This window comes from Erpetoichthys calabaricus, chromosome 2, assembly GCF_900747795.2.
Source record: "Erpetoichthys calabaricus chromosome 2, fErpCal1.3, whole genome shotgun sequence".
In the NCBI taxonomy this organism is placed as follows: Eukaryota; Metazoa; Chordata; class Cladistia; order Polypteriformes; family Polypteridae; genus Erpetoichthys; species Erpetoichthys calabaricus.
Window position 1 is genome coordinate 251100065 of NC_041395.2, and position 14252 is coordinate 251114316.

Sequence of the window (14252 nt, forward strand, 5' to 3'; positions counted from 1 at the left end):
CGCAAATTTGACATTCCCTGACTTAGCCTACAATTAAACACATTCACTTACCGAAAATCGGGGGCATCTACTGTGGCAAATGGGTGCAAGCCTTTTACCACAAACTGCGGTGACATTCTTCTATCCTGGCCTGTGTCATTTTACTTTTCCCCGCTTCTGTGAAAGGAGAAGCTACCGGTAGACTGCAGCGAGAACTGCCAGCATCTGAGACAGCCAGACTCTGTCTGTCTCTCTCGTCATGGTCATCTAAATGCAATGCACAGTAATAGCAGGTTTTGCAATAAGGCAAATCGCGCTAACATAATATGCAATGTTAGTTGATTAGTTACCTGCCGTATTAACGGGAGAGGACCTGCAAACGTTACCGCTGCTGCTGGGTTGAGATTCACTAGTCCGGAGTGGATCAAAAACACAACATTCATTTAAGGTTATCGCGTGTTTTGTGTGCAAATGCTTTTGCATATTCGTAGTGTTTCCTCCCTTTGATGAAATATCTACTTTGCAAGTATTGCAAGTTGCCCTGTTGTCATCCTTTCTCGTAAAGTATAACCAAACTTTTGAGCATTTGTGCCGCTTAGGCGCCATGTTTCCTGCTGGGTAAATGACGCTACGCAACGCGGTGACGTCATTCGAGGCAACTGGAATTGATAGGGGAATCGTTTGCAAAAATGGCAAACAATTCCAAGGAATTGAAATAGTGGGAACCGGTTCTCAACAAGAACCGGTTTTCGATTCCCATCCCTAATTGCAACAATGCACGCTACGAACCGATCGCTGTAAACAGAAGTGAATTGGAGGTGAAAATCCAATAGAAAAGAGTCTTCATTGAATACAACAAAGTTAAAACAATGCTCGAATCAGTCTCTTTAAAAATAAGCCCAGTGCATTCTTTAACTGCCTTCTTGGCCTTACGCAGCCAGCCCCCTCTCTCGCTTGCTCGCTGCACAGGGAATGCACAGGGAGAGACTGAACATGTGTGGAAATCATCGGCGCATACGAACTGAAAGGGAAACTGGCTTGTTCGTCACCCGAGTGTGTGGTCGTGAACAAATGCAAAAGTTTGGCAAACTTTTTTGGTTGTAACCCGATTTGTACGTGGTCCGAGACATTCGTGACCCGAGGTTCCAGTGTGTGTGTGTCTGTGTGTATAATATATATATATATATATATATATAATGTATAGACACAGTACTGTGCAAAAGTTTTAGGCAGGTGTGGAAAAAATGCTGTAAACAAAGAATGCTTTCAGAAATATAAATGATTGTTTATCGTTATCAATTTACAAAATGCAAAGTGAGCGAACAAAAGAAAAATCTAAATCAAATCAATATTTGGTGTTACTACCTTTTGCCTTCAAACCAGCATCAATTCTTATAGGTACACTTGCACAAAGTCAGGGATTTTGTAGGATTATAGTCAGGTGTATGATCAACCAATTATACCAAACAGGTGCTAATGATCATCAATGTCACACGTAGGTTGAAACACAGTCATTAACTGAAACAGAAACAGCTGTGTAGGAGGCTTAAAACTGGGTGAGGAACAGCCAAACTCTGCTACCAAGGTGAGGTTTTGGAAGACAGTTTCATGTCATGGCAAGATTGAGTACAGCAACAAGACACAAGGTAGTTATACTGCATCAGCAAGGTCTCTCCCAGACAAAGATTTCAAAGCAGACTGGGGTTTCAAGATGTGCTGTTCAAGCTCTTTTGAAGAAGCACAAAGAAACGGGCAACGTTGAGGATCGTAGACGCAGTGGTCGGCCAAAGAAACTTAGTGCAGCAGATGAAAGACACATCAAGCTTATTACCCTTCGAAATCGGAAGATGTCCAGCAGTGCCATCAGCTCAGAACTGGCAGAAGCCAGTGGTACCCAGGTACACCCATCTACTGTCCAGAGAAGTCTGGCCAGAAGTGGTCTTCATGGAAGAGTTGCAGCCAAAAAGCCATACCTCCGACGTGGAAACAAGGCCAAGCGACTCAAGTAAGAAAACATAGGAACTGGAGTGCAGAAAAATGGCAGCAGGTGCTCTGGACTGATGAGTCAAAATTTGAAATACAGTAATCCCTCGCTATATCACGCTTCGCCTTTCGTGGCTTCACTCCATCGCGGATTTTATATGTAAGCATATTTAAATATATATCGCGGATTTTTTGCTGGTTCGCGGATTTCTGCGGACAATGGGTCTTTTAATTTCTGGTACATGCTTCCTCAGTTGGTTTGCCCAGTTGATTTCATACAAGGGATGCTATTGGCAGATGTCTGAGAAGCTACCCAGCTTACTTTTCTCTCTCTCTTGCGCTGACTTTCTCTGATCCTGACGTAGGGGAATTGAGCAGGGGGGCTGTTCGCACACCTAGACGATACGGATGCTCGTCTAAAAATGCTGAAAGATTATCTTCACGTTGCTATCTTTTGTGCAGCTGCTTCCCGAAACGACATGCTGCACGGTGCTTCGCATACTTAAAAGCTCGAAGGGCACGTATTGATTTTTGATTGAAAAACAAACTCTGTCTCTCTCTATCTCTCTCTCTTTCTCTGCTCCTGACGGAGGGGGTGTGAGCTGCCGCCTTCCACAGCTTTGTGCCGCGGTGCTTCGCATACTTAAAAGCCAAACAGCCCTATTGATTTGTTTGCTTTTCTCTGTCTGACATGATCTGCTCCTGACACGCACTCCTTTGAAAAGGAAGATATGTTTGCATTCTTTTAATTGTGAGACGGAACTGTCATCTCTGTCTTGACATGGAGCACAGTTTAAACTTTTGAAAAAGAGACAAATGTTTGTTTGCAGTGTTTGAATAACGTTCCTGTCTCTCTACAACCTCCTTTGTTTCTGCGCAAATCTGTGACCCAAGCATGACAATATAAAAATAACCATATAAACATATGGTTTCTACTTCGTGGATTTTCTTATTTCGCGGGTGGCTCTGGAACGCAACCCCCGCGATGGAGGAGGGATTACTGTATTTGGCTGTAGCAGAAGGCAGTTTGTTCGTCGAAGGGCTGGATAGCGGTACAATAATAAGTATCTGCAGGCAACAGTGAAGCATAGTGGAGGTTCCTTGAACGTTTGGGGCTGCATTTCTGCAAATGGAGTTGGAGATTTGGTCAGGATTAATGGTGTTCTCAATGCTAAGAAATACAGGCAGATACTTATCCATCATGCAATACCATTAGGGAGGCGTATGATTGGCCCCAAATTTTATTCTGCAGCAGGACAACTACCCCAAACATACAGCCAAAGTCATTAAGAACTATCTTCAGCGTAAAGAAGAACAAGAAGTCCTGGAAGTGATTGTATGGCCCCCACAGAGCCCTGATCTCAACATCATCGAGAGTGTCTGGGATTACATGAAGAGACAGAAGGATGTGAGGAAGCCTACATCCACAGAAGATCTGTGGTTAGTTCTCCAAGATGTTTGGAACAACCTACCAGCCTAGTTCCTTCAAAAACTGTGTGCAAGTGTACCTAGAAGAATTGATGCTGTTTTCAAGGCAAAGGGTGGACACATCAAATATTGATTTGATTTAGATTTCTCTTTTGTTCATTCACTGCATTTTGTTGATTGATGAAAATAAATGATTAACACTTCCATTTTTGAAAGCACTTTGTTTACAGCATTTTTTCACACCTGCCTAAAACTTTTGCACAGTACTGTGTATATGTGTGTGTGTGTGTATATAATATATATATACTGTATGTATAATATATGTATGTATGTATGTATGTATATACAGTGGGTACGGAAAGTATTCAGACCCCCTTCAATTTTTCACTCTTTGTCATATTGCAGCCATTTGCTAAAATCATTTAAATTAATTTTTTCCCTCATTAATGTACCCCATATTAACAGACAAAAAAAAGAATTTTTGAAATTGTTGCAGATTTATTAAGAAAGAAAAACTGAAATATCACATGGTCCTAAGTATTCAGACCCTTTGCTCAGTATTTAGTAGAAGCACCCGTTTGAGCTAATACAGCCATGAGTCTTCTTGGGAAAGATGCAACAAGTTTTTCACACCTGGATTTGGGGATCCTCTGCCATTCCTCCTTGCAGATCCTCTCCAGTTCTGTCAGGTTGGATGGTAAACGTTGGTGGACAGCCATTTTTAGGTCTCTCCAGAGATGCTCAATTGGGTTTAAGTCAGGGCTCTGGCTGGGCCATTGAAGAACAGTCACAGAGTTGTTGTGAAGCCACTCCTTCGTTATTTTAGCTGTGTGCTTAGGGTCATTGTCTTGTTGGAAGGTAAACCTTCGGCCCAGTCTGAGGTCCTTAGCACTCTGGAGAAGGTTTTTGTCCAGGATATCCCTGTACTTGGCCGCATTCATCTTTCCCTTGATTGCAACCAGTCGTCCTGTCCCTGCAGCTGAAAAACACCCCCACAGCATGAAGCTGCTACCGCCATGCTTCACTGTGGGGACTGTATTGGACAAGTGATGAGCAGTGCCTGGTTGTCTCCACACATACCTCAGTGCAAGACACATGACAGCCCGCATGGAGTTTGCTAAAAGACACCTGAAGGACTCTGAGATGGTGAGAAATAAGATTCTCTGGTCTGATGAGACCAAGATAGAACTTTTTGGCCTTAATTCTAAGCGGTATGTGTGGAGACAACCAGGCACTGCTCATCACTTGTCCAATACAGTCCCCACAGTGAAGCATGGTGGTGGCAGCATCATGCTGTGGGGGTGTTTTTCAGCTGCAGGGACAGGACGACTGGTTGCAATCGAGGGAAAGATGAATGCGGCCAAGTACAGGGATATCCTGGACAAAAACCTTCTCCAGAGTGCTAAGGACCTCAGACTGGGCCGAAGGTTTACCTTCCAACAAGACAATGACCCTAAGCACACAGCTAAAATAATGGAGTGGCTTCACAACAACTCTGTGACTGTTCTTGAATGGCCCAGCCAGAGCCCTGACTTAAACCCAATCGAGCATCTCTGGAGAGACCTAAAAATGGCTCTCCACCAACGTTTACCATCCAACCTGACAGAACTGGAGAGGATCTGCAAGGAGGAATGGCAGAGGATCCCCAAATCCAGGTGTGAAAAACTTGTTGCATCTTTCCCAAGAAGACTCATGGCTGTATTAGCTCAAACGGGTGCTTCTACTAAATACTGAGCAAAGGGTCTGAATACTTAGGACCATGTGATATTTCAGTTTTTCTTTTTTAATAAATCTGCAACAATTTCAAGAATTATTTTTTTTGTCTGTCAATATGGGGTGCTGTGTGTACATTAATGAGGGAAAAAATTAATTTAAATGATTTTTAGCAAATGGCTGCAATAAGACAAAGAGTGAAAAATTAAAGGGGGTCTGAATACTTTCCGTACCCACTGTATATGTATATATATATATATATATATATATATATATATATATATATATATATATATATATAGTGTGTTCACAAAAATGTTGTGGTTTGTAATACTCATTTTGAACTTTGCCATGCTGAGTTTAAATTTTTTTTTTTAATTTTCATTTTATTAGATCGACAGGCTCTGGTAGAAAAGGGCGATAGTGCTGCTCAGGATCTAGTTAATTCTTTGCAAGTTTTAGAAATAACAGCTGGGTCAATGGCTTCAGAGCTTCATCCTCAGGTGAGAATTTATTTTTTTAATAACTCTTTACTGCCAGTTTTTATGTGCTAAATGTGATTTTGTTTCAAAGCCTTAGCTACTAGGGTAAACGAGTACAGCAAGGTATTGGAAGCTTTATTTTCAAATACTTTTCCAGTGTAGTAACTGTCATCCTCTTTCTTTAAATTTTACCATGTGGTGTATAAACTGTATTTAGTAGTTTTGTGTGTTTTTTTAATAGGCTTAGTATAATTCTAAAGAAATTGACTATACAAAAAAAATGTATTCAGCCATTTAACATAACATCCTCACATCTGCCCTATCCAATTTTTTTGTCTTTTCACACATCACTTAACAGTGCACAATGTACTTCATTAAAATAAATCAAATCCAGTACAAAAAGACATTCAGATACATAAACAGGCAAATTTTTGACTTTCAAAGAATGAAATTACTGGAAAATTACATTTATATTAATTACAAGACCGGGAGATTCCTAAGAATTGGAAGTTAGAGAAAGTAAAGGCTAGTTACCTTAAGCAAGGTTTTTTTAAAATATGAAGGCCATAGATGGATTTCAGAATTGAGCAAAGTTTGGCAAATCAGAATATTTTTAAATAATGTAAAAGTTTACATTTAGCATGAAAAAGTATCACTCATTGCTTCATTCCTGTCTTTGAATTTAATCACATGCACTGAAAAGGTGACTGTCATAGTTGATTTATTGGTGTCTACTCCCAAAACTGTGTACAGGTACAAAAGAAGTAATTAAATTTTCAGGCAATTTACAGTGCATCCGAAAATTATTCACAGCGCATCACTTTTTCCACATTTTGTTATGTTACAGCCTTATTCCAAAATGGATTAAATTCATTTTTTTCCGCAGAATTCTACACACAACACCCTATAATGACAACGTGAAAAAAGTTTACTTGAGGTTTTTGCAAATTTATTAAAAATAAAAAAACTGAGAAATCACATGTACATAAGTATTCACAGCCTTTGCTGAATACTTTGTCGATGCACCTTTGGCAGCAATTACAGCCTCATGTCTTTTTGAATATGATGCCACAAGCTTGGCACACCTATCCTTGGCCAGTTTCGCCCATTCCTCTTTGCAGCACCTCTCAAGCTCCATCAGGTTGGATGGGAAGCATCAGTGCACAGCCATTTTAAGATCTCTCCAGAGATGTTCAATCGGATTCAAGTCTGGGCTCTGGCTGGGCCACTCAAGGACATTCAAAGAGTTGTCCTGAAGCCACTGCTTTGATATCTTGGCTGTGTGCTGAGGGTCATTGTCCTGCTGAAAGATGAACCGTCGCCCCAGTCTGAGGTCAAGAGTGCTCTGGAGCAGGTTTTCATCCAGGATGTCTCGGTACATTGCTGCAGTCATCTTTCCCTTTATCCTGACTATTCTCCCAGTCCCTGCCGCTGAAAAACATCCCCACAGCATGATGCTGCCACCACCATGCTTTACTGTAGTGATGGTATTGGCCTGGTGATGAGCGGTGCCTGGTTTCCTCCAAACGTGACGCCTGGCATTCACACCAAAGAGTTCAATCTTTGTCTCATCAGACCAGAGAATTTTCTTTCTCATGGTCTGAGAGTCCTTCAGGTGCCTTTTGGCAAACTCCAGGCAGGCTGCCATGTGCCTTTTACTAAGGAGTGGCTTCCATCTGGCCACTGTACTATACAGGCCTAATTGGTGGATTGCTGCAGAGATGGTTGTCCTTCTAGAAGGTTCTCCTCTCTCCACAGAGGACCTCTAGAGCTCTGACAGAGTGACCATCGGGTTCTTGGTCACCTCCCTGACTAAGGCCCTTCTCCCCCAATCGCTCAGTTTAGATGGCCAGCCAGCTCTAGGAAGAGTCCTGGTGGTTTTGAACTTCTTACACTTACGGATGATGGAAGCCACTGTGCTCATTGGGACCTTCAAAGCAGCAGAAATTTTTCTGTAACCTTCCCCAGATTTGTGCCTCGAGACAATCCTGTCTTGGAGGTCTACAGACAATTCCTTTGACTTCATGCTTGGTTTGTGCTCTGACATGAACTGTCAACTGTGGGACCTCATATAGACTGGTGAGTGCCTTTCCAAATCATGTCCAATCAACTGAATTTATCACAGGTGGACTCCAATTAAGCTTCAGAAACATCTCAAGGATGATCAGGGGAAACAGGATGCACCTGAGCTCAATTTTGAGCTTCATGGCAAAGGCTGTGAATACTTATGTACATGTGCTTTCTCAATTTTTTTATTTTTAACAAATTTGCAAAAATCTCAAACTTTTTTCAAGTTGTCATTATGGGGTGTTGTGTGTAGAATTCTGAGGAAAAAAATGAATTTAATCCATTTTGGAATAAGGCTGTAACATAACAAAATGTGGAAAAACTGATGCGCTTTGAATACTTTCCGGATGCACTGTATATGTGGTACATTTTGTTATATAAATAGTATTTTTTTCTGTTTGCAGCAAACTTTTTGTTAAGAAAAAGAAACTCAAAGCTGAATCTCTAAAGTATACACTGAATGACCTCTTTATTAGGTACACCTTCCCTTAACTTTTAGTTATCTACTTATAAACAGAGATGCATATGTTGGGGACTAGACAAGTTTTAAAGGGGTTTTAAATGCAGCTTGGAAAATGTGTTTTTAAAATAACTTCACTTTTGAAAAACCTATAGTATTTTAAAATCTGCTGAAGCTCCAACATTATATTGCAAGTCTTCATACTCTGTTCAACCCTGGAATTGCCATCACCTGGCTTCAGTGAATACCCTCGGCCTTCTATCCTCTCAGGATGCCATGTTCACTCTCGACATCTGTGGCTGCCTTTGCATCTTTCGAGTTGAAAATAATTATTTATTTTTAAAAATGAAGTTAGGCTATAAAAACACTATGTTTCCAACTTCAAATTTTCAATGCCAGAAACATAATTAGGATGTGAAGTTAAGGGGAACTGTTGAAGTCAAGGCTAGACTTGGAAGTCACAGAAAATCTGGTCATATATGCAATATACAGCCCACTACCAAAGACCATAGAAGGGTTTAACTGTAATGAATTGGTGGATTTTCAGTATTATGGCAGCCTTACAATTTGGCTTACACAAAAATTATCTGCTTTTAGGACTTTCCCATAATTGCATCACAATATGAGTGAGATTGTTTTCTGTTTTAGCTTTGTATGCTTCATTTCCTTCATTTAGCTTTTTCTTTAGCACTCACTGTATGAATTTCTAAGCTACTTTTTCACTGGATTTGAATGCTTTCTTTTTCTCATTCAGGAGATCTTTTAGCTCCTTAGTAATCCAGGGCTTGTTGTTTGAAAAGCAACACACTATCTTAGTGTGTACCTCTGTGTCAAAACAGAGGTTAATATAGTCTGTGATTTAGTGACAGTGTCTCTCAAAATTTTCCCCATTTCAGTCGCACATAATTTCCCAGTCTGTTAATTGGAAGCAGTCATTCGTAGCTATTTCAGCCTCTACTTCCTCATTATTCTGGTGGTCACAGGTCACCATCTAATAAAACTGACACCCTTCATATCTTCTATAATTCTGTGATGGTCAGTGCTATTTTTTTGTTTTGTCTCTACACTGTGGTGTGCTTGACTGGTAACATCACTTCAAGAGAGGCCCACTGAATCCTCAACTATAGGACATACTCTTGACCCCCTGGAGGTAGCAGCGAAGGAGGAAATTAAAACAGAACTGAATGCCATTATGATCAAAGCTGCACATCCTCTGTCTGACACTAAGTACTTTCAGCCAACTAATCATTCAGCTAAATTGTGTCAAAAAAACGATACTGGGGCCCCTTTCTACCAACAGCAGTACATCATACCTCATTGTGATTGTGACAACCAAGTCAGAACTTTTCTTTCTTTTGAATTTTATTGCTCTGTCTTTCGAGTGTGTGTTCAGACCAAAAGTATGTGTGTATATTTATTTACTTAATCTTTATTTAAGGAGCTTCTGTAAAAAGTCAAATTTCCACCAGGGGACAAAGAACGTTCTTTGTGCCTATCTATGAAAAACTATGTATAGATAAGGCAAATGTGTTTTTCAACAAAGTATTGTGGACCTATTAAACAGATTGTAAATGATTGATTATACAACCACAAAAAATGTACTCTGAGAAAAATAACACTTTGACCATTCGGCATGTAGTGAAAGTGTTCTGTTTTTGGATTGCATGATAGCCAGTGGCACTGAAAATAAATAGAAGAAAGTGTGGATATGGCTAAACACAAAGTTCTACAAGCTAATGTTTCTGCATCTTTGAAAGAATTGGAGATTAAAAGAGGTTGGATGTTTTGGGAAGGTAACATTCTAAAACATAACTCAAAATCAGCCATAAAATACTTATGGGAACATAAGGTTAAGGTTTGAATTTGTTGCAAACATGCATTTTATGTCAAGATGGTGGAATAATTCTGAGAAAGACAAATACTGCAAGCATGGTTGTTGGGTGGGGGGAATCCCTAAATCAAAAAGAGGGACTCTTAACTGGCTACATTTTGAAGCTGATCTCTGTGGAAAAGTTGGTACTATGCATAAATTGACAAGGATTAACTTCGATTCTTTGAGGCATGCGTTAGGTGTCTCATCAGAAGTGCTGCCCTAAAGAGGACATTTGGCCTGTAGAAGCATTCAGCCTGTCGTTTTTTTCCAAAATATTTTAACTAATATAACGTTAGGTTATAAGTGTGTATTGGGGCTCCATTTTGGAAGTGGGCCAGAACAGTAATTTTAAGTGACATTTTTCTTTTAGCCAAACTGCATCTGTTGTTATTATTAAAACTTAAGTGTTTTCAGGCAAGCCATTTAGTTCACTCTGAACTAACAGATTCTTATGCTACTCAACTTTGATTAAGCACTCTTCTTGGAAATACTGTATTTGTTTAATGATTGTTTTAATTATTTTCATTGTCCTTTTCTGCATTAACAATTTGTGGATTCATGATTAAGATAAGCCCTCTCTCTCTTCCTCTCTCTCTCTCAAATTTTAAACAGCTGCTTGAACGCCTACCTCATCTTTGCATGTGTTTACAACACCCATATACTGGTGTAAGACACATGGCAGCACGATGTGTGGGTGTTCTTAGCAAAATTGCTACCACAGAAACAATGAACATCTTTCTGGAGAAGATTCTTCCATGGCTTGGGGCGATTAATGACAACACCAAGCAAGAAGGAGCAATTGAAGCAATGGCGTGTATCCTTTTTATTTTGTTTTTAAGTAGTTTTCAGTAAATTCTTCTCTTTAATTTTCTTTCAAGTACTTTTATTTTCTTCTTTACATTTACAGATGGGGAATGTTATATATACACAGTAGTATTTGTGACTCAAATTTGGGCTTTTATCAAATGCTGGAAAACATTATTAGTTATTATTTACTGAAAATTAAAATCTTTAAAATTGTTTTTTTTTTTTTCTTTCCATTTATAATTTCATTATGGAGTTGATCTGCAATAGAATCCAAAATCTCTTTTTCAGATTCTTGTTTCATATGCCATGGATATCAGTGTCTTTTTACTGTACTGTCCACTGTTATTCTTAATGATCTGTTGGGGGTGATCTTGATAGAAGAACCTACAATATATTAATCCCACAAAGTTTATTTATATATGGATCTAATAAAACGCTGCTGGTAGTGGTTATGTACTGGTTGTTTCTGTACAATGAACTCTAGATTATACCAAATTCTTGCCTCTTGCCAACTAAATAGTAGATATGATATATTTTTTCAGAAATTTTTGGACATAGTGATAATCTAAAAAAATGTTTACAGAAAGAAGAGCTAGGAGCAGGAGAAAATTTTGTCTACATGTTACTGTTTTTCTTAAATGTAAACAGTACAGATATACACACAGATATGGATGTATTTTTGTTTTAATTTCTCCTTTTTTTTTTTTTCTCCATTCTGGTTATTTGCCTTAATATTTTAAATCCTATAGGTGTTATCGAGCAGCTGGATGTAGATATTGTACCATATATTGTGCTTTTGGTGGTTCCTGTGCTTGGTAGAATGAGTGATCAAACGGACAGCGTGCGTTTCATGGCTACACAGTGTTTTGCTACACTGATAAGATTAATGCCACTAGAGGTAAGTTGGGAGAGGAAAGGATGGTAATGATTGGATCTCTATCTATCCATCCATTATCCAACCTGCTATATCCTAACTACAGGGTCACGGGGGTCTGCTGGAGCCAATCCCAGCCAACACAGGGCGCAAGGCAGGAAACAAACCCCGGGCAGGGCGCACGCGCACACTCACACACACACACACAGACACAGACACCAAGCACACACTAGGGACAATTTAGAATCGCCAATGCACCTAACCTGCATGTCTTTGGACTGTGGGAGGAAACTGGTGTACCCGGAGGAAACCCATGCAGACACGGGTAGAACATGCAAACTCCATGCAGGGAGGACCCAGGAAGTGAACCCAGGTCTCCTAACTGCGAGGCAGCAGCGCTACCCACTGCGCCACCGTGCTGCCGGATCTCTGTCTAATTCTAGGAATTTATTTAATGTTTAGAGGTTTTAAAAAAAAAAAAAAGATAATAATAATATATATATAATATATATCATGGGTTTATATACTGTATGTACTAGTGCCGGGATTCAGCACTGATGTCCCAATTTTTATCTTGACTGAATTAGTGTGCACTGATATATTTGAAGTGGCGACTTTTTTTAGAAATTACTTAATCGTGCATAGAGAACATTAATATAATGTGACAAATTTCAGTAACACTTTATTTGAAGGCTGTCTGCATAGTGACTTCATAACATATGCATAATATATTATTGGAGAAGGGGTCCTTGTTTTAATGCAATGCATTGAAATCTACTTTATAAAACATCTGTATTATCTTGTGAATAATCAAATATTGCTTCTTAAATAATAAATGTCATTCAATATCCTATTCCTTTCAACTAAACTGTTAGCCAAATTTATTCCCCTATTGGGCATTTAAAATAATCTTGAATTAGACTTGTCTTTCCATAATTCTTCAATTGCTCACTTGTAGCAGTCAAATTAATCGGTTTCGAAAACATGTCCTCTGACAAAAAGCAAACATTTTAAAATGATCTAAAGCTGCTGCTTGTTGACAGTGGCGGATTGAATGAATAGAACATAAAAGAAATAGAATTGGCCATTGTGACTGATAACGCCAGTATTATGGAGCTACTGCAAGTCGGCTGGTTTGAGCATGCTGCTCTGAAAATTGCAATTGCCCGCTTGCTTTGCCAGGTGGAGTGTGTTGCAAACGTTTTCCATCATAACAGTACAGCTGTCTAACCACATGCTTAAAGAGAAGCAGCATTTATTCAACTTGCCAATAGACAAACTTGTGATTGATATAGTCACGTGATGGAACAGCGCATTGGATATGTTAGAAAGGATTTTGGAAAAACAAGTCATCTCAGCAGCCCTGCATATAGACAGCAAGTTAACTGCCGGTGTGACTGGCAAGCAGCATGTCTGCAACACATCCACTACAGGGGTCCAGTCATTTTTAATGTGTGATTGTCACAGGAATCTGCTGTCCTGTATGTTCATCTGTCCACACATCTGATTTAAGTGTCAAAGATGCTAATTTCATTTCATTTTTCCTTAGGTCTTTCAACATTGAAAAGAAAAAAATCACACAATGCTCTAGCCTACTGATCATTAATAGGACCGAACTGTTAACTTGATACTGAAAAATATATAATGTTCACATTTTCTGTTTGCTTTTTATCTGGACACACTCAAGATGATTTAGAGCCTTTCTGGAAAACATTCCTTCTGTTAAATAGCTTTGCTAAGATTATGTTCCATTTCAGGAACTGTTTCCTTTTATCCTTCCAGGACGTTTATCTGGCATTGATTAGCCTGCCATCCACTGTGTTAATTACCTTTTACAGTTATTTTGCATCAGCAGTCATTCTTGAAGATCTTGACGCTGTTACAGCTAAAGCCGTTAAACTGTTTAGTAGGCTTTTAGGTGATCAGTAATTTTTTTTGTGTTTCATCACTGCTATGCCTTGATGTACCATTGACATTAGATTTGCAGTGCTTATGCTGTAATGAAGCCTATCATTGTGAATGACACAGACCAGTTGGCTATTGTAATGACAGTTGCCTTTTTAAAATTACTTTAGCATGTGATTGCAGCCTTGTTGCTTAATTCACATGCTTATATTTTATTTTTAATAACCTGATTGTTACATAATTTTGAGAGCAGTGTGAGGGAAACGGGGTTTGTTTTGAAACCAGGTGGTAGTGTGACTAGTAATTGAAAGCTTTTTGCATCCTTGCAACTGAATTTATTGTAATTCTATTACTGTAGATTGTCTAAAAACTTATATATTCATATTTTAATTTTCACAATATCTTAGCCAAGAGTTTCAATGACAAGACAGGTGTAACAGAGTTTAATTCACAAATAAATTAAATAGAAGAGACTTATTTTTTTTTTAATTCCTGAGCCTCCTGTAAATGTATATGTATATTCTCTAAAGAATACGAACTGTAATACAAACTGATAAGTGATGCATTTTGGAAATCCTGTTAAAGAAAATTAAACTTCCTTATATATACTTTTAGTACTGCTTTATTTGAACAAAGTGTTCTCTCCTGGACTTATTTGCCCTTTTTTGCCCATCATTTTTC

The 14252-nt window shown here is 39.0% G+C and overlaps 1 protein-coding gene across 2 annotated transcripts in view; it reads left to right on the forward strand.

Moving 5' to 3' along the window:
- The window catches only part of btaf1 (BTAF1 RNA polymerase II, B-TFIID transcription factor-associated), a 99799-nt gene that overhangs the window by 68172 nt on the left and 17375 nt on the right, over positions 1-14252 (forward strand). For both annotated transcript variants that reach the window (XM_051922156.1, XM_051922157.1), the window contains exons 23-25: positions 5497-5606; positions 10598-10799; positions 11542-11690. In XM_051922156.1, coding sequence (XP_051778116.1) covers positions 5497-5606; positions 10598-10799; positions 11542-11690 — 461 coding nt within the window. The remainder of the gene's footprint in view (positions 1-5496; positions 5607-10597; positions 10800-11541; positions 11691-14252) is intronic.